The 21,499-nt window shown below is 39.7% G+C and overlaps 2 protein-coding genes across 10 annotated transcripts in view; both read right to left on the reverse strand.

The window, feature by feature from the left end:
* RUFY2 (RUN and FYVE domain containing 2) overlaps positions 1-13,839 on the reverse strand; it is a 55,373-nt gene extending 41,534 nt beyond the window's left edge. For 3 of the 7 annotated variants that reach the window (XR_004646494.1, XM_034776126.1, XM_034776129.1), the window contains exons 1-4: positions 13,261-13,366; positions 10,541-10,714; positions 9,073-9,190; positions 2,739-2,840 (exon numbers count right to left, since the gene is read on the reverse strand). Coding sequence is in view for 5 of the 7 variants with exons in the window: in XM_034776126.1 (XP_034632017.1) it covers positions 2,739-2,840; positions 9,073-9,190; positions 10,541-10,714; positions 13,261-13,342 (476 nt within the window). In the remaining 2 variants the exon portion in view is untranslated. Of the gene's footprint in view, positions 1-2,738; positions 2,841-9,072; positions 9,191-10,540; positions 10,715-13,260; positions 13,368-13,736 lie in introns of those variants that run through there. The other 4 variants (XR_004646493.1, XM_034776127.1, XM_034776125.1 and 1 more) reach the window with 4 other exon arrangements.
* A 4,398-nt stretch (positions 13,840-18,237) lies between these two features.
* Positions 18,238-21,499, reverse strand: part of LOC117879912 (graves disease carrier protein-like) — a 66,793-nt gene continuing 63,531 nt past the window's right edge. For all 3 annotated transcript variants that reach the window (XM_034775456.1, XM_034775455.1, XM_034775457.1), the window contains 2 exons: positions 21,294-21,440; positions 18,238-19,518 (listed from right to left, as the gene is read on the reverse strand). In XM_034775456.1, coding sequence (XP_034631347.1) covers positions 19,459-19,518; positions 21,294-21,440 — 207 coding nt within the window. In that variant the 3' untranslated portion in view covers positions 18,238-19,458. The remainder of the gene's footprint in view (positions 19,519-21,293; positions 21,441-21,499) is intronic.

Raw genomic sequence — 21,499 nt, forward strand, 5'->3', positions numbered from 1 at the left:
TTTCTTATTGAGTGTGTGCACTCAATTACTTTTTATATTTTAAATTGTATGTATTTAAGGTACTTGTAAGCAAACTGTATGATAAGGACTAGGTGTGACACAATGGAAATTTTTTGTAACATTTTTATGAGTTCTGTTTGTGTCTCAGTTTCCCCTATATGCTGCATTGTTACCCAGTGGGTGGAAAGTGACTGTTCGCTTTCAGGACAGGCTGAGACACATAGGTGTGGATGTCACCTAGCTGTCTGGGCTTTAGTCTCCATATCAGTGGAGCATCTGAGAAGACAATGGCAAATCCAATTGCCAGGACATTGACACCTAGCAACCAATGACCTAGAGGGATAAAGATTTTCCCATCTCTCCTTAGGGAACCTGAACAACAATCCCAAGTTCGAGATCAAAGTACTGGAGAGGTTGAGGTGGGGGATAACGGCTACTCACCTAGAGTCTAACAAAGGAGGTCAGACAGAGAGACAGAGCTTGAACCAGTGGGTTCTCTACAGCTTGGCTGGGCTCTGGCCTAATCAGAATGGACTATGCTTTAACCTGCAGTTCTCTATACTATTCTAAAGACTTCCTATGCAGTGTTCCAATAAACAAATAAAACCTACTGCTTTGACAGCACTGTGTGTCACTGCAAATGCTCAGTGAGATGCATTAATCCCTGAAGAGTGTACAAGTCTCCATGAGAAGTCTGTCTCAGTTGGACTTGCTGAACAGAGCTCACAGTGTGAAGCAAGAGTGCTGAAGGCCCAGAGGTCCAGTCTAAGGAGCCGCTGAAGCCACATGGCTTACTTGGAGAAAGGGTAAGACTTCTAGCGGGTCTGGCACACTGAAGGGAGTCTTCCTAGTGACCATTCCAAACCTGGGGCCATAGCACCAATCATGTGGATCTGTGACACTAGGTATTTGTCATTTATTCAGTTTTCAGGTAACGAAAGCAACATGAGAAGTCTTAAGACTTTTTGTAGCTTATATAACTCTCATGCAGGAGAACTAGGGCTGTCAAGCAATTAAAAAAATTAATTGTGATTAATCGCACTGTTAAACAACAATAGAATACCATTTATTTTAAATATTTTTGGATGTTTCTTACATTTGCAAATATATTAGTTTCAATTACAACACACAATACAAAGTGTACAGTGCTCACTTTATCTTTATTTTTTATTACAAATATTTGCACTGTAAAAAACAAATTCACCTCTGTAGTGCAATCTCTTTATCATGAAAGTTGAATTTACAGATGTAGAATTATGTACAAAAAAACCTGCATTCAAACATAAAACAATGTAAAACTTTAGAGCGTACAAGTCCACTCAGTCCTACATCTTGGTCAGCCAATCACTCAGACAAACAAGGTTGGTTACAATTTGCAGGAGATAATGCTGCCTGCTTCTTATTTACAATGTCACCTGAAAGTGAAAATAGGTGTTCGCATGGCACTGTCGTGGCTGGCGTTGCAAGATATTTACATGCCAGATGCGCTAAAGATTCATCTGTCCCTTCATGCTTCAACGACCATTCCAGAGGACATGCTTCCATCCTGATAATGGGTTCTGCTTGATAATGATCCAAAGCAGTGTAGACTGATGCATGTTAATTTTCATCATCTGAGTCAGATGCCACCAGCAAAAAGTTGCTTTTCTTTTTTGGTGGTTTGGGTTCTGTAGTTTCCGCATTGGAGTGTTGCCCTTTTAAGACTCCTAAAAGCATGCTCTACACCTCGTAACTCTGTTTTTGGATGGCACTTCAGATTCTTAAACCTTGGGTCGAGTGCTGTAGCTACTTTTAGAAATCTCACATTGGTACCTTCTTTGCATTTTGTTAAATAGGCTGTGAACGTGTTCTTAAAACGAACATGTGCTGGGTCATCATCCGAGACCGCTATAACATGAAATATATGCAGAATGCAGGTAAAACAGAACAGGAGACATACAATTCTCCCCCAAAGGAGTACAGTCACAAATTTAATTGGTGCATTATTTTTTTAACAAGCATCATCAGCATGGAAGCATGTCCTCTGGAATGGTGGCCGAAATATGGAAGGGACATACGAATGTTTAGCATATCTGGCATGTAAATACCTTGCCACGGCAGCTACAAAAGTGCCATGCGAATGCCTGTCCTCACTTTCAGGTGACATTGTAAATAAAAAGCAGGCAGCAGTATTTCCCATCAATGTAAACAAACTTGTTTGTCTTAGCGATTGGCAGAATAAGAAGTAGGACTGAGTGGACTTGTAGGCTTTAAAGTTTTACACTGTTTTGTTTTTGAGTGGAGTTATGTAAACAAAAAAAGTCTGCATTTGTAAGTTACACTTTCACGATAAAGAGATTGCACTACAGTACTCGTATAAGGTGAATTAAAAAATACAATTTATTTTGTTTATCATTTTTATAGTGCATATATTTGTAATCAAAAATAATAAAGTGAGCACCGTGCACTGTGTATTCTGTGTTGGAATTGAAATCAATATTGAAAATGTAGAAAAAAATCAAAAAATATTTTATAAATTTCAATTGGTATTCTATTGTTATAAGTGCAATTAATTTTTTTGAGTTAATCACATGAGTTAACTGCAATTAATTGACAGCCCTAAGGATAACACAAACAAGAAGTTATAATGTAATAAAATTTTATGATATGGTAAAGTGCCAAATATGACACTAGACTTGATTTCCTAAACAAATTTTTTTTTAAATTTAAAAAGATAAAATTTCAACAAAATCACTAACCTGAGGAGATCTCTTTGAATGATTAAACAACGTAGATAATCAGCCATTTTTTTTTGCATTAATGCCAATCGTAACCACGCCCGGGCACGGCCCAATGGTGTTCTGAAAAGAAAAAAAATTAGTCAGGATACTGCTGCACATCAATTAGTCTTATTGCCTTCATGAATCAGTTTGTTAATACACAAATTCAGATTTTAAAGGTATTTTAAGTTATTATTTGAATAACACTCAATAATCAGTTAAGATACAAGGCACAATTATCTTTTTTTTTTTATATAAAGAAAAGCAGCACTCTCATTGGTTAGTATAACTATTAAAACATGCTGATTTGCAACCAAATATAGCCTTTACATTACATTTGGTAATTTTTTAGCTAAGAAAGAGACTATATTATATTTACATATATATTACCATACATTTACTCATTCTTATTGTTTACATTCTTATGTTAGAAAATGGTGAATTACATTTCTTATTTACTAGATGTTAATTTTTTACTCAGGATTTGTGTCAAGTTGCATTTGGAAAACTGGAATTCAATTAAAAATGTACAAAACAAGCATTTTGCATTTTTTATTAGTTAAATAAATCTACCTTCAATGTTTCAGAATAGACTTTTTTTTCTTGTGTATCTAAACATGTTTCATTTAAAACTAACTGATTTATTAGACAAAGGGATCATTAACTCAAGCCATGTCATAACAGATTTTTCACAGGATTTGTGGTATTAGTGGAATCGGTGGAAAGGTATACGTGAGATGATCCATCCAGGGTAGCAGCAGGGTGTTGCCCTTCAAGCCATGGCCCAGAACTGCCCTAGAGCAATACTGGGATAGTTTCTTGTTCTCCTGCAAGGCAAAGAGAACCCAAGACAGTGTTCCCCATTGGGTGAACATCTCATTCAGAACAGAATCATGGAACTCCCATTCATGATCTGTGGGAAAACATCTGCAGAGACTGGCTGCTGGGGAGTTCTGCGCACCTGGTGGGTATACTGTGAAGAGGGTTATGTGGTTTCTGATACACCAATTCCAGAAACAACTGCACACGAGTGGACCAATGGACACTGCCTACTAAAAAATCTCCGGATTCAGGGACATTGTGCACATGTGTACCCACGTGCGGAAAACACAAAAGAACTATCACTTGAAGCAGCAGCATATCTTGCTTCAAGAAAAACCTGCTTTCACCTTTTCTGGTGACCAGGCCCTACACATAATGTATATACATAAGTCCTTACACAATATCCGTGCATACATGTTGCAATATTGATAACAAATGTAACACTGGCTTTCATTTGAGTCCTCACATGACACACTTTGGTGAACTGGAACGTATAGGTCAGATCCACGAGACCCCTATAACCTCTCTGCACCCCCTTGCCAGCTGGCATTAAGAGGTTCTTGGGTCACTCCACATCCTTTAAGTTTTCACAATTACTAGATCTCATCTTCTCCCAACCTGTTTTTCTCCCCATGGATTGGAAGACAAAAAACAAGCTTTCCTGCTTTTTCACTTCCCAGTCCGTTTCTCAATTTTGAATGAGCTTGTCCAAATGAAAAACAAATTTTCTGCACCTGCTAAAACTAAAACCACAAGTAATTAATGCAAAAGCTTTTCTACATAAGCTGAAAGTATTTACATTTAGAAGTATGTAAATACCAGCATTCACTCCACTGTAAAGACTGAAAATAATACAGATATTTAATGAAGTGCACAACATTGTGATATATTCATAAAGCTTAAATTAATCTCAAAAGTTAAATATGTTTTCCTCCTAATTCAGTATATACTTAAAAATGCACCACTCCTTTTTAACTCATTACAACTTGAGGAGGGCTCATTGATGTAGCTTTTTATAATTTAAATTATTTTAATAGACTACAGTAATTTTAGGTCTTAACATAGGTTGTCATAATAAATTTAATTTTAAACATTTTTTCCAAAAGAAAAATGTATTTAAGTAAAAAATCCAATTTAAAACAAAAAAATTACATTACTGATTTTATCCACCTTGTAACTAGAAATGTTTTCCTGGATTTATTTTTGAAAATATTTGAAGGAAAATAGTTTTTGTTTGGATGCCAACACTTTCCAGCAGTGTTTGCAACCCAAACAGTGCAGTACTGTGCTACCGCATGAGAATCAGAGAGTGAAAACAACCACCCTATTTTAATTGTCCAAGCAAATCACTGTGTAGAAAGTAAAAACAAACAAAAAACAAAATGGTAAAATATAATTTCTTAATCTGAGTGTCCTTTTAAAAATGTTTACAATAGAAGTTCAAAAAAAAATATTTTATTTAGAAAAAATTGGAGACTATCTTGCAAACAGGCTCATCAAGAGAAGTTTAGAGCCCAGGTACATCAAGTTTGCTGGGGGCCAACCCCCTTCCATTTCACCCCAGTTACAGAAGTTTGGGGCGCCCCACAGGTTAGGGCCTTCGCACAGTTGTCAACCCTTGTCCCTGATATTTTCAGTCCTGCTCTCAAATCCTCACAGAGTCAGGAGGGTTTGAGAGAGAAGCATGTGGACATCCACTACCAAACTGTGCAGGGAGGTCCAGTTCTTGCAAACTGAATCCTATAAATTTTGCCCAGCTCTGTCTTTAGATAGATATCTTTTTTTCAAGATAGTTTTACTAACATAAAGGTGGGTCCCAAACACTGAACAAAATGCAAAGAGATTAAATATATAACTGACTGGGAACCTCTGTTAGAAGCTATACATTTCCTAGCACATGAAACAAACTAAATTGCATCACTGAGAGTCATTGCAATGGTCTAGTGACTGTGCTGTTTGCCACAATATGAGGATTAGAGTTACATCCTCCAGCTGATGCCATGGGAGCATCATGTACTTGAAATAAGACTACAGGAAACAAATAAACTTGAGGATTCCAAAAGACATCAGCACACCAAAAAGAATAAAACATTTACAAGACTGTCTCAATCACTTTATTTTTTCCCCCAATAATTAGATACCAGCAACACTGGCTGATATCAAATACATCATATTTGATGCTGGAAATAGAGACAAGATTTCATTTAACGTCTGATCAAGCTAAGAATGGGAAGGCAGGTGGATTACTGTTCACTAGTTAACCTACAAGACAGTCTTTGTTATACTATTTTTATGCAACATTTGGAAAATTAGTACAACTGAGACATAAGGGTATTACCTTTGCAGCTAGCATGGGCTGTTATAGCAGGGATAAAGTAGAGACAAAACAGAACTGGGAGGGCTAATCAAATCAGTATCTTAGATGTCCTTATACTAATGTGAGAAGTATGGGAAATAAACAGGGAAAAACTTGAAATGCTAGTAAATAAACACAACTATGACATAGTTGGCATCACAGAGTCCTGGTAGGATAATATGCATGACTAGAATATTGGTATAGAAGGGTATTGCTCAGGAAGGACAGGCGGGGGGAAAGGGAGGAGGTCTTGCCTTATATATTAAAAATATATACACTTGGACTGAGGTTGACATGGAAATAGGAGACAGACCTGTTGAAAGTCTCTGGGTAAGGATAAAAGGGGTAAAAAATAAGGGTGATATCATGGTAGGGGTCTACTACAGACCACCTAACCAAGAAGAAGAAGTGAATGAGGCTTTTTTTAAACAACTAACAAAATCATCCAAAGCACAGGACTTGGTGGTGATGGGGGACTTTAACTACTCAGATGTCTGTGGGGAAAATAACACAGCAGGGCACAGATTATCCAATAAGTTCTTGGAATGTATTGGAGACAATTTTTTATTTCAGAAGGCAGAGAAAGCCTCTAGGGAAGAGGCTGTTCTAGATTTGATTTTGACAAATAGGTAGGAACTGGTTGAGAATTTGAAAGTGGAAGGCAGCTTCAGTGAAAGTGATCATGAAATGATAGAGTTCATGATTCTAATGAATGGTAGGAGGGAGAACAGCAAAATAAAGACAATGGATTCCAGGAAGGCAGACTTTAACAAACTCAGGGAGTTGATATGTAAGATCTCATGGGAAGCAAGTCTAAGGGGAAAAACAACTGAAGACAGTTGGCAGTTTTTCAAAGAGACATTATTAAGGGCACAAGAGAAAACTATCCCACTGCGTAGGAAAGATGGGAAGTATGGCAAGAGATCACGCTGGCTTAACCAGGAGAACTTCCAGTATCTAAAAATCAAAAAAAGAGTCCTACAAAAAGTGTAAACTAGGTCAAATTACAAAGAATGAATATAAACAAATAACACAAGTATGTAGGGACAAAATTAGAAAAGGCAAGGCACAAAATGAGATCAGACTAACTAGAGACATTAGGGTATCAAGAAAATATTCTACAAATACATTAGAAGCAAGAGGAAGACCAAGGATGGGGTAGGCCCTTTACTCAATGGGGGGAAAAGGGGGAAAATAACAACAGAAAATGTGGAAATGGCAGAGGTGCTTAATGACTTCTTTGTTTCGGTTTTCACCAAGAAGGTTGGTGGTGATTGGACGTCTAATATCGTGAATGCCAGTGAAAATGAGGTAGGATCAGAAGAGGCTAAAAAAGGGAAAGAACAGGTTAAAATTTACTTAGACAAATTAGATGTCTTCAAGTCATCAGGGCCTGATGAAATGCATCCTAGAATACTCAAGGAGCCGACAGATGAGATATCTGAACCATTAGTGATTAGCTTTGAAAAGTCATGGAAGACGGGAGAGATTCCAAAAGACTGGAAAAGGGCAAATATAGTGCCAATCTATAAAAAGGGAAATAAGGACAATCCAGGAAATTACAGACTAGTCACTTTAAGTTTTGTACCCGGAAAGACAATGGAGTAAATAATTAAGCAATCAATTTGCAAACATCTAGAAGATAATAAAGTGATAAGTAACAGTCAGCATAGATTTGTCAAGAACATATTGTGTCAAACCAACCTGATAGCTTTCTTTGACAGGGTAACAAGCCTTGTAGAAGCAAGTAGGGGGGAAGCAGTAGACATGGTATATCTTGACTTTAGTAAAGCTTTGGAAACTGTCTTGCATGACCTTCTCATAAACAAACTAGAGAAATGCAACCTAGATGGAGCTACTATGAGGTAGGTGCAAAACTGGTTGGAAAACCATTCCCAGAGGGTTATCAGTGGGTCACAGTCATTTTGGAAGAACATAATGAGTGGGGTCCCACAAGGATCAGTTCTGGGGCTCGTTCTGTTTAATATCTTCATCAACGATTTAGATAATGGCATAGAGAGTACACTGACAAAGTTTGCAGACAATACCAAGCTGGGAGGGGTTGCAAGTGCTTTGGAGGATAGGATTAAAATTCAAAATGATCTGGACAAACTGGAGAAATGGTCTGAAGTAAACAGGATGAAATTCAATAAGGACAAATACAAAGTACGCCATATAGGAAAGAACAATCAGTTGCACACATACAAAATGGGAAATGACTGCCTAGGAAGGAGTACTGCAGAAAGGGATCTGGGGGTCATGGTGGACCACAAGCAAAATATGAGTCAACAGTATAATGCCATTACAAAAAAAGCAAACATCATTCTGGGATGTATTAGCAGGAGTGTTGTAAGCAAGACACAAGAAGTAATTCTTCTGCTTTACTCCTCGCTGATTAGGCTTCAGCTGGAATATTGTGTCCAGTTCTGGGCGCCACATTTCAGGAACGATGTGGACAAATTGGAGAGTCCAGAGAAGAGCGACAAAAATGATTAAAGGTCTAGAAAACATGACCTATGAGGGGTTTGTTGAGTCTGGAAAAGAGAAGACTGAGAGGGGACATGATAACAGTTTTCAAGTACATAAAATGTTGTTACAAGGAGGAGGGAGAAAAATTGTTTTTCTTAACCTCTGAGGATAGGACAAGAAACAATGGGCTTAAACTGCAGCAAGGGAGGTTTAGATTGGACATCAGGAAAAACTTCCTAACTCTCAGGGTGGTTAAAAGCACTGGAATAAATTGCCTAGGGAGGTTATGGAATCTCCATCACTGGAGATTTTTAAGAGCAGGTTAGACAAACACCTGTCAGAGATGGTCTAGATAATACTTAGTCCTGCCGTGAGTGCAGGAGACTGGACTAAATGACTTCTCAAGGTCCCTTCCAGTCCTATTCTTCTATGATTCTACAAACACAATAAAAGGCATTTCATTTTTAAAGTATTTAGCTTCTTCAATGTGAGAAAGGTTCTTCTTCTAAATTCTCTCAACACAGAATCTAAAATCCAAGTACTACTTTTGCCACAATATATTTTGCTCTTTAAGGGTCCGAGCCCTTCCATTGACTCTAATGGGCACTGGATCAGGCCCTAAACCTTTATTGCAGCAAATGTTATGTTTTTACCAACACTACTCACTTGAGGCCAGGTAAATCTCTGACACTAGCTGCTATCTCCTCAGCTTCTGGGTACAACTTCTCCACAAGTTCCAGTGGGCCCCAGATTGTTTTATTGTAACTTAGAAAAGATTTTCTTACTAAGAAAAGGAAAACAAAATAATTTAGTTGACAATTTAAGTTACTTAGCTCACTCTCTCACATAGAGTTCACATCAGCATACCTGGATTAGAAATTGTCTACACAAATTGTTTTAAAATACTGTACTGTGAATATAAATATTTATATAACAAGCTTTGATTAACCCTTAAAAATAAGTCACAATGGTTTGGGAATTTCTAAAAAGAATCTTATAAAGTAGCAATTCTGTTTTAATTTTTGAAACAGATCTGCTGAAGCATAACCATGTCAATGTAAGAGTAACAGTGAAATTAAATCAAGATATAAGTAACATACATTTGATCCTGGTACCTGATAAAACATATATAGTCACTTAGGGGTATCTTACAAAGAAGAAAAAAGTGTAAGTGTGTAAAATATTTTTGTTATGGTTATTAGTACTTCATAAGAATGGCCATACTGGGTCAGAGCAAAGGTTCATCTAGCCCAGTATCCTATCTTTTGACCGTGGCCAATGTCAGGTGCTCCAGAGGGAATGAACAGAAGAGGTAATCATCAAGTGATCCATTCCCTGTCGCTCATTCCCAGCTTCTGGCAAACAGAGGCTAGGGACACCATCCCTGCCCAGTAACCACTGATGGACCTATCCTCCATGAATTTATCTAGTTCCCTTTTGAACCCTGTTAGAATCTTGGCCTTCACAACATCCTTTGGCAAGGAGTTCCACAGGTTGACTGTGCGTTGTATGAAGAAATACTTCCTTTTGTTTGTTTTAAACCTGCTGCCTATTAATTTCATTTGGTGACCCCTAGTTCTTGTGTTATGAGAAGGAGTAAATAACATTTCCTTATTCACTTTCTCAACACCAGTCATGATTTTATAGACCTCTATCATATCGCCTATGAGTCATCTCTTTTCCAAGCTGAAAAGTCTCAGTCTTATTAATCTCTCCTCATATGGCAGCCATTCTATACCCCTAATAATTTTTGTTGCCCTTTTCTGAACCTTTTCCAATTCCAATATATCTTTTTTAAGATTGGGCAACCCCAACTGCACAAAGTATTCAAGATGTGGGCGTACCATGGATTTATATAGAGGCAATATATTTTCTATCTTATTATCTATCCCTTTCTTAATGATTCCCAACATTCTGTTTGCATTTTTGACTGTTGCTGCACATTGAGTGGATGTTTTCAGAGAACTATCCACAACTCCAAGATCTCTTTTTTGAGTGGTAACAGCTTCAGATTTATTATAGAGTGCTATACATATTCAAACTGTTGTACAAAGAGGATAATGCATCACATTCTAGAAACAAAATTTCAAAATGGTTTGGAACAGGAAATACATGAATAAAATGATTACCGCACCTTTAAGACCATGTTTAAGGCAGTGCTCCATAACGACAAAGAACTGTTGCAAAGGTGGATAGTCAGAATCCAGAGTACGGCCAAAGCTCAAAGCTGATTCAATCAGTCCTTTGATACTCAATTTAGCCATGTTCAGCAAATTTGCTCTTTCTACAGCTGTGGGGTCTTTTACAGCTAAAACAAAGTAAAAATAAGCATATTTCAATTATGAAAGCAAAAAAAATTCACTAAATGCTTTCCTGTTCAAAGCACTTTGATCCCAATCTGTATTTAATCAAAGGAATAAAATCCATTAACTGCTGTAAAGTCACAGTGTTATAAAACAGCATGCACTCCAAAACAAACACACTTACACATGTTATCTTTGTGTAATATGTAAATACAAATGAAGTAGGCTGTTATTGCCTTTCATTCTTCCATGCACTATTTGGGATGTCATAATTTGAGTCAAACTATTGTCTCAATTCATCTCAGCACTAGTCAGGACTAGAAGGGCAAGCTAGCATGGCTTGGAAGACAAAGTGAAAGCAGCACTGACAATGAATATGGAAAAAGCAAAAAAAAAAAAAAAATCAGCTGGTTAACAGGGCTCAGAGACTCTTCTATGATACCAAAGCTGCGTTCACACCAGTATAAGAGATGTGTCTCATTAATATAGTATATCCAGCAACATTATTTGAATCCAAGTTATATATCCAGCACAGAAACAGATGTCAGTTATCTTTTACATATAAACAGTTTGTATTGTAGCCCTGATTCCACAAAGACTTAGGCCTGCATTTAACTTTACACACTGTAAAGTCCCACTGACTACATTCTATGAGTAGAACATGGTTAAGCACATGCATAAGCATTTGTAAGATCAAGACATAGTTCCTCACCCACTAGCATAATACTGTAGTTTTGGTTTACAGTTCTACACAGGAAAGTTTAAAGTGGACACACAAAACCAAGTTTCTTTTCTGTATTTTTTCAAAATTCATTAAAACATTAATACCCATAATACATAAAACTTTCCAAAACAATCTAAATTGGGGCCTAAGACTAGTTGGGCACTTTAACAGGGCACATTATATGTTTCTGATAAAATGGGAAATGACTAAGGGAATGTGTTATGAGAGTTATATAATTATTATTTGGTCATGATACTTAATCCAGTAATGCCAAATCTCATAATTTTATCATGAGCCTCGTTCTATTTGTTTCTCTTAAAGTCATAATTGCTGGAATAAAAGAGATCACATGAGAATCTAAGCTTTCTTTCAAGTTTCTAGCCCTTACTGTTATAAATAAAAGTTTGAAAAGGCAAATAACTCAAAATGTATCTTTTTATATCTCATGATTTTTAACCCAATCTTGTGATATTTTGGGGCCTGACTCATGATTTTTATGCTCCTATTTTCAAATATATTATAAGTGGCCTTTGCCTAAGTTCCCTCTAAGCGCTGCGCAGGCACTCAGGCTGCAGTGGGGAGAGATGACTCTCCCCACCAGCCCCAGACCAGCCCCACACCTGCCACGGCTGGGGGAGAGGCACCTATCCCGCGGCCCCAGCCCCAGAGCTACCATGGCAGGGAGAGGCACCTCTCCCCCCCAGCCCAGGTGCTGCAGCAGGGAGAGAGAGCTGAAGGGAGTCCTCTCTCCCTGCCATAGCCCTGGGGCAGCCTGCACCCCAAACCCTCATCCCCAGCCTCACCCCAGAGCCCGCACCCCCAGCTAAAGCCCTCCCCTCCTTCTCCCCACATCCCAAACCTCTGCCACGAGCCCCCACACTCTAAACCCCTCGGCCCCATCCTCACCACATTAATTTTGTTATGTGCACCAATATGGAGGTGATGTGTCACACATCACCTCCATATTGGTGCACATAACAAAATTAATTCCGCACATGCATGGGAAAAATTAGAGGGAACACTGGCCTATTCTCTCAGATCTCTTTTGTCAGAGTCACCATGATTTAGGACCTTGTTGGGAGCCAACAGAAGATACTGACTGTTTCTCTTTCATTATGGAAAAAAGTGCCTTTGATAATAGCAAAGACTTATGCATCCACTTGGTTCTCACAGAAGACAGATAAGGTATTTCACTGAAAAGAACAGAAACTTAGATAGCTTTAAGTGATCAGTCCTCCCTTAGCCCCTGAACCATTACACAACCAGCTACATCATGGGGTCCCACTGATTTCATTGGGATTCAGGGCAGACACAAAGTTCCAGGGTAGCAGGTTGTGTTGCTGGATAGGGGCCAGCTGGACCATTTCTGGAAACCTCTTGTATTCTGTAAATGTACACATCATTCACAGTGCACACATTGTGAATTCAGGCACTTCCTAACTGGACTAAGATGGGCCATTCAGCTGAACCCTTTTATGATTTAAGTCCTTTTTTTTTTTTTAATTGAACCCTTTCGCTATATATCAGGATGGGAACCTGCACATGCCCACACTTCAACACAACTGGGACTATCATTCTACTTCACTATACAAGGAGTGGCACCATGCCCAAGATGCGCAAAGGCGGATCCTTCTCTACTGAAAAGCACTCCAAACAATTCATGCTTATTTTTCTTTCCCAAAAAAGAACCAATTTCCCATCACCTCTCCCCTCCATGCAATCACAACGGCTAAGGCTCTCCCATTGCTCCGCCCTCCCCAGTCCCCACAAAACCTCTGGTGGGCTGCTCCCCGCGAGACAGCCGCCACCCCCGCAGCCAGACAGCACCTCGCCCAGCAGCCGCCCGCCACCGGCTGTCTGCCCCGCGGGAGGCAGGCGCCCGCTCCGCATCCCACACGCCGACAAGCATCCTTCTCGGGGGTTCAGCTCCTTTGTCACCGCGCTGCTCGGTGTTGCTCGGACCCGTTGTCTGCAGGGAGCCGCGGCCTGGTGCCTGGTTACCTGCCCGGCCGCCCCGCCTCCCCCGGGAGCAGGCGGCTCCCGCACACCGCCCGCCTCGGGCGCGCAGAAGCGGCTGGAGCCACCCCAAGTTCTGCCGCGAGGCGGCCAGGCCACGCACCGACCAGCAGCCGCCGCCTCGGGCTGCTGCCGGAAGGGGGCTGCGCGCTACCCGGGGAGTCGCTCCGCACCCCTTGGAAAGCGCCACCTCACCCCGTTACCTCCCCACCCCCAGCGGGGAGCCCCAGTGCGGCCTGCCCCCGACTCCCTACCCCCTGCGAGTGGGGAGCAGAGGCGCCCCTTACCCATGGCCACAGAACAGCAGCCAGCTTGTCGCGGACGGGCTGGCCTCCCTTGCACGGCTCCCACTCCAGCCCTTCGCAGGCTCCTTCTCCTCCCCTCCCCCGTCACAATCCGCACTGCGCCCCCGGCGGCAGGAGGACCTGCCCCTCTCTGCCCACCCTGGAGCGCAACCAGCGGGGAGGGGCTGCTACTGGCACTGGGCAGAGCTCAGCGTAGGTCCCCCTATGTTCCAGCCACACAGAATAGCCGCTGCTTGACCGGGGATGATACCGCAAAATTGGGGTCTAGAGCCAGCCTTGCCCCACACGTGAGACTTCGGAACGGGAGGCAACCCTGGGGCTAATCCTCACCCTCCTCTTTCATAAATAGCCCAAACTACACAGGGCTCAGCTGCCACCAGCGCCCTACACAGGCTTGCAGCAATGGCCCCGGGGGGGCTCATAACAACCAATACAGAGAAAACTTTAGCCTCTCACTTCTGCACGAATGCATTTCTGACCTAATGCGTGTGATTTTCTTTTGTATTGACAAATAGGCGTGTTTTGCGTTGCTTTATTGTAGCTTCAGGTTGTAAACCCTTCAGGGAAGGGATTGTTTCTTTTGTAGTTGTACAGGACCCAGCCTTTGGGCGGTCTGGTTGTATAAGTATTTTATAAGACAGCGTTCCCAACTTTAGGTAGATTTTGTTTATGCACCCATGAACTATTCTCCCCTTCCACTTGTCAAAAGTAAGGGAAGAAGAGAAGTTCAAGATTGATGGTTTTCTACTACTACTTGGGATAAATATAAAGGTGCCTTCCACCTATACCATAAATTAGGTGTGATTAATACACACATTTCTGCCACAGGTGCTGCATGTAAAAGAAAATTCTCATGCCTTCCATAAATGAAAATGTGCCTAAAGAACTGTATGACAAGAGACCTGTTAAGAGACTTGGTTGTCGTAGCTACACTTACAAACCCTACTCACATACCAGGACCCCATTATTCTAGGCACCATATAACTAGATGAAAGTATTACTAAGTGTAATACAGGGGCCAAGAAATTGATAGAGGTAAGTGAGTACAAAGACACAATATAGGTCAGCATGGTAGACCATGATCTCAGTCTCAGTGCACCTACAGTCTAATTGTGCCTAGAAAAAAAAATGTGACCAATCACCAAAAAGGAGTTTTAAAGAGGAGGTTTGCAAGTGGAAAGTGAGGTAGTATTACAGCTCATTACAATAAACAGTAAGGGCACCATGGGAGAAAGCACAAAGGTATTTATTTGAAAATTTAACAAATGGATGATAGAAGCTACCATCATGAGAGAGAGGAAGTGAAAGTTGACATCGGGATAGTGAATGAAACAGGGAATTGAAATGGAAGGCACTGAAAGTAAAGACAAGCAACATGTTTATTACAAGGGGGAGGAGGAGCCACTAGAGAGATCAAAGAGAGGCATGATATGCTCAAAGCAACTGGCAAGGAGAATAGACTTTGAAGCAGTAGTTTGAATGGATAGGAGGGGATAAGATTAGAGTTGTCAAGGGCAGAGAAAAGTATGCTGCTGTAATTAAGATGAGAGTTGTCCAGGTGGATGGATAGGAAAGGTCATATCTTAGCCATGTTATGCAGAAAGAATAGGCAAGATTTAGACAGCCTGCAATTGAGGACCGAAAGGTCAATAAAGATGACACTCAGCTTACAGGCCTGAGTGACAAGCAAAACAGTGATGCTATCTATAAATGATTGAGACAGGAGGTAGCAAAGAGGGCCTAGAGGGGGCAGCAGGAGATTAAGTGCTGTTTCAGCAATATTGAACTTAAACACAGCTGGACATCCACAAGATTCTAGAAAGGCTGAGGAGACAAATCTGGAGGGGCGGGGGAGGAGAGCAGTAGAGGTGCTCAGAGAGGGGGTTGACATGATCAGAGCAATGAACCAAGATTTTAGCAGCAGCATTTGGAATAGACTTGGGGAAAGCAGGGCTGTAATATTCAAGGCCAGCAAAGAGGTGCCCAAAGCAGTCAAGAAATGAAATGATGAGGATTGAAGTTTTATCTCTGAGATAGAAAGGAAAATCTGGAATTTAGATTTTAGGCAAGTATAAACAGCTAGATTTAGAAATAGCCTGAACACACAGATCCAGCCAAAGGGCAAAGTTAAAAATTACTCATTTGAAAATATTAAATGAGTGGGAGGATAGCAGTGACGTCCATGGTGACAGACAGAGAGGGCTTGGGGAGGAAAGATCAAAAGCTCAGCTTCAACCACACTGAGTTTAAGATGACTGGAAATTTATGAAGAGATATCAGGAAGAAATTATAAAGTACAGATGAGAAGCAATAGAAAAGTGCCTATAGGCCAGCAGTGATACAGTCATGCTGAATGAAACAGCGAGCACTAGCCTTTTTTTGTAAGTGTTAGCCTAAAATAAATTTGGGATCAAACAATGTTCATGTTTATTCACCACTTAAAAACACTATAGTGCTTAAGAAAGTGAGAAACCCCATTTATAAATGGCTCTGTAAAAAGTGTTTGCTTTTCTAGGGCGTTGATCCATTCTGCAGTTTTTACCTGTCATTTGTTCTTATACAAATTTACAAGACACCTGCAAATTTGTATATATTAGAAAGCTGTACCTTAAAATATACCTTCTGTCCTAGAAATTCTGTTCTTTTCAGATATTTATGAGCAAGTTTGTCATTTGATTTGACAACAACTTCTCATGATTACTTTATTCATGGAAATGCCAATACCTCAAACTATAGATAGCCACTTGACTGAGTCAGAGGGGTGAGCTAATTAATCACCGGGGGCATGGTACAGAACAGAGAACATTACTACTTTACTTCAAAATAGGGATTAGACAGAATCTAACTATGGACATTGAGTATCCAAAGGCATTCTTAAAAGGCTTGCTGGGTGTTTGTCAGATCCATGCACCAAGATCCAACACTGCACAGTTGGAAACATTACTAAAAAGAACCCTAAACAAATATAGGTAGAAAAGAGATAATGGAAACATCTTTATTTTTAAAGTAGCTTTTTGTTAGTCTAATCCAAACAACGGCCACATATGTAGCCAAAAACGACAAACTTCACCTTATCCCCCCCACTTTAACTTCCTGCAGCCAGATCCCTATGAAAGAGCAGAGTCAAGGAATGAAAGAAGCAGTTAGAGGAAGAACTGACAGTTTTTAAATGGTCCTTTCCCCCAATGTTCAGCTCCACTTTAGTGAGCTGACAGCTTTTTCACTACTCTAAGAACTCACTTTTATAGAAGACTAAATTAAGAGCTGTCTAACAGTCCTGGTTTCGGCTATAATCCTGGTATCTGATATTGGAAATTTCTGTACCAGTGAATATTACTCTAGGATCAGGGCCTTAGTTTCTATATTAGAAAAGTGAGCTGAATTTAGCACACTTAGCTGTGTATCTTTATACATTGATGCCACCCAAAACTGGATACTATGATTTTTTAAAAATGAAATCTTAAATTGTTATTCTAACACCAAGACACTTCTGGAATATTAGGTTCTAAATGAATCCCATCTTTTCCTTTCTGTCGGTATATTTTCTACATTTCTATGTATTTCAACTCAGTGCAGTTTTATCTGTAGGTTTTTCTTAGTTTCAGCTAAACTCCACTCTCTGAAGAGGGCACATTTTAACTACTGGAGGAGAGGGAGATGGCTGACTTTCACCCTTATGCCTGATTTTCATGTAGTGTAAGTGAGATTTTACAAACTTTTCATTTAAGTTATCATAATACTGATTTTGATCATCAATAATAGGGTCAAATCCTCTATTGGTATAAATCAGTGCATGTCAACTTACAACAGCTGAGGATTTGGCTTATAATATTAACTCTCTCAAACTTAAAAACACAGATAAGCAACTACTGACAAGTCAAAACTGAAGGAAAAATTCTGTGGAAAGAGATGTCAGATTGGTCCAGCACGCTTACTGAAGTATTGGAACCAGATATAATTTTTTACACGTTTTAAAACTTTCCCACCTTCAAATATTTGTTTGCTGCCTATCATAGGTGGCAGGTTGCTAAGACTAGGTATGGCTGAGCCCCTTTGAATCTACTTTCTGAGCCTGCCCACCACCCACCCAACTTGGCCAATAAAGCCCGATGGCCAGCAGCTCCAGGGCCAAGAAGGGAGTAAGGCAGATGTTGCAGGGGAGGAGGAACCACCTGTGTACAGACAGGCACATCAAGTGACCCAGTGGTGCACTCCTTTGAATCTGCGAGCATCAAGCCCCAACAGGCCAGAAAGGGTAGGTAGGCCAAACCTGCACAACAGGAGCTGCCTCTGCAGAGTGAATGGCGGTGGGCTCAGCCCCCTCAAAGGATATTTTCACCAACTGCCTATGTTGCTATTGAAAAAAAAAAAAAAAAAACTAACATACGTGAAAAGTTCAGTTACACAGTAAGCCATCGTGTCTAAGCATTTCAACTGAAAATACGGATATTGTTTGATTCACGCAGTGCCATAACTAGCCCAATTGTAACAATTTAGCAAATTTTTATTACATTACAAATATTACAAAAAATTGTGAATTTAAAAAAACCAAAGAGTGCCCACATCTAATGTATAAAGTCATGAACAATGCTTTGCACACAACTTTGACATTAAAGAAATGTGAAAAAATACCATGAAAGGCATGAGTGTCTTTTTGAAGAGTCAAAAGTTAAAATCTACAAATTAATGTTAGGTTAACAGCATAAACTAAAGCATTAAGCATGAGGTAGTTCTATTTTAGCTTTCTTATACTGTGTCAAGTAAAGGGAAATTTGCATCATTTAAGGAAACAACCTGGCATGTAAGTTTATTAACAGTAAGCTACAAATCTGTCCCCAACCCAACAGCTCCCAAATGAAAGCCAATATTACATTCCTATTACATATGAAATCCTGGCTCCATTAAAGTCAGAGTCTTGCCATTGACTTCAAGGTTGGCCAGGATTTCACCCCATAAGTTTTTAAAAAGCTTTCATTTGCTAAAATAATTTAACTCTTATAGGCAAATAGGTATATCAACATCACATTTCTCAGAACGTACCCAAAAGCTAGTGGAAGATGGAAATAGGTTATCAAGTTGTGTCAGTGTGAGAAGTCTAGAATACAATTATGTATGTAAACATAAAAGAGTGTTATGTTCTTACACATATGATAGACTTTAAAAAGAAAGCAACAGGATGGGTATTGGAAATAGAAAAGGGAACTCTCTCATATTTTCTAAGAGGCACAAAAACATGATCTTAAAAGTTTGCAAGAAAGAAGGGAATTTCTATGTAAGAACTACATTTTAAAATCTGCAAAACCAAAATGATCTCAAATGTAGTCACTCAAAGCAGTGTCTATTATTTGTACTGAGTGGCAAGTAAGCAATTTCTTATCCCGCACAAGAAATACATAGATAAATATATATCCAAAGGAAAATGGAATATGAGAGTAGTTATCTAGTACCTCTAGAAGTACAGACTTTTGTGCTACTGATATGGTAGTGTCACGCTGGTAATAAAATTACCTGTTTTCTTTATAAGAATTTGTGCAATATGGTGAGAAGAAACTTTTACAGTTTGAGAAACCAGACTGAAATCAAATCCATTCAGACTACATGCTGCACTCAGCACCCATAGTCTACTAAACCATTTTTTGCATTCAGTTGCACATGTAGAAAATGAACAAGATGACTTTTTTCCTCAAATTCTTCATCTTTACAGTCATAGAAGGTCATAGAACTGATAGACACGTTCATGTGCCCCTGACGGAAGATTGAAAATGTAATAAAAGTTAAGGAAAACAAACTTCAAATACTTGGATAATATTTTGTTCTTGCAAAAGACAATTTATAAGTGTATGGGTCTGTCTTGTGTCGAAAGTAATTTTTGGGCATATCACAATGCCATCTTCAAACCTTCCCACTTCACGTGCTCTGTTTTAGCAGTTATACGTTTCTCTAATTACTCTGAGAAGGGACAAAGTCTAATGAAAAGACTCAATGAACAAGAGAGATTATGTATATAAAAGGTATCGTTTTTTCAGTTCTAGGAGCCTTATTAATTACTGCACTATCAATACAATTCCTTTTAAATACATGCCCTCTCCCGCCACACGTTTGAAGAAAATAAGAAGTTGACATGCTAACCACATCTAGTGGACTATAAAATGGGAAGATAGAAAAACAGGGTTAAATAGAGGCCTGTTTTTATGTAGCTTTATTTTAAAATGTTAAACAGTGTAGCCTCATTCAGTGTTTCCCAAACAGTATGTCTGGATCACAGGAAGGTTCTAGATGGGGTGCCATGTCCAGGGGCACATTAGCCCATCACTGAGCCTCAGCAAACACTTCTTCCAGCCTTGTGTGCAGGGAAGGGTTGGTAAGCAAATTGGCACTGAACTCACCCCGAAGCAGCAGCTTCTATCCCATGGGGCTGGGCCAGGCTCCCCACTCTGAGTTTTGCAACCTGGTGCATAGGGTCACACCACCATTCTCTCAGATTTGGCCCAGCCAAATTTTAGAGTAAGTCACCGGTTCTATGCCGGGCAGTTAGAGCGCTTTGCAAGTCACACCGCTTTAGAGACTCTTGTCACATTGTGTAAACAAGCCCTTAAATCAAAGCTGATTTGTAAATTGTGGAAGATACAATTACAAATTTTGGACTCGCTTATTAGCTGGACCCAAAGCATACCCCTTTAATAATGTTTAGTTGGTAACTTTTCCCACTGTAATACAGATTGACCATGTAGTATAGGCCATGATTTGTGCATCTTGAAAAGTCTGAAACATTTGCCCCAAATCTTGCTATAGCTCCGTTACAGATACAACTCCTGACACTAGACACACAAGACCCAACATTCAAGGAAATGGTATTTGAGTAGCCTCCTTTGGCTGCTGGTGTTGATCACAAATCATGAGAGAACACAGAATATGTTTCATGGCAGCAATAGCCAATGGGGAAGACCATACTGAATAACAGAACTTGTAATTCAATAGGCTGTTACAACTTTGCAAGATGAAGAATCTACAATATCTACAAGGTGCTCCCTGTTCTTCTTGAGATGCTACCTGTTCAACTGTTAAGTTACTGAATAAGTAGACTAGCTGCAAACATGGAAGTCTACAGCACTGAGATGGGGACCACTGCACAAAAGTATTTTATTGACATTTTTTCATAGAAGACTTTCACCCTAACATCCATTACTAAATGAAAAGCTGTTGGCAAAACTGCAAGTTACAAATATGGGCAAATATTAAGGTTGTCTATTCTAAGAATAATGTATATTTACAATAAGTCAGATGTGGCCTGTGGCAAATTGAAAATGCAGTTCCCATGCTACAGAGCTTCAGCTCCCCAGTCTAGCAGCACCTTTTCTTTCCCTTGAAAGCACTCTCTGTAGTATATATCCTTCTCAGCATATAATTCCAGTCTGTTTCAATAGAAGTGTGCAGTTTCAACTATTGTAATTTATTCCATTTTCAAATATTAAAACTAAGGAGAACATATTTATCCAGGAAGAGTATCAGGATATACTGAAGTGCATAGGAAAAGGATATCATGGCTTCAGAGTTTAAATGGCAGAGTAGCTTCTCTAATGGAGGATAGCGGCACAGTGATGGAACACAGCCCAGCATGATTAATTTGTGCTTCGCTCTTGTAATAGCAACATTAAGACGCCTCCAATCCATCAGAAGTGTTCCAAGCTGTTGAAATTAATATAATTATTTATTCTCTCTCACTTCACATTTCAACGTTTTAAAAG

Source organism: Trachemys scripta, chromosome 7 (assembly GCF_013100865.1).
Source record: "Trachemys scripta elegans isolate TJP31775 chromosome 7, CAS_Tse_1.0, whole genome shotgun sequence".
In the NCBI taxonomy this organism is placed as follows: Eukaryota; Metazoa; Chordata; order Testudines; family Emydidae; genus Trachemys; species Trachemys scripta.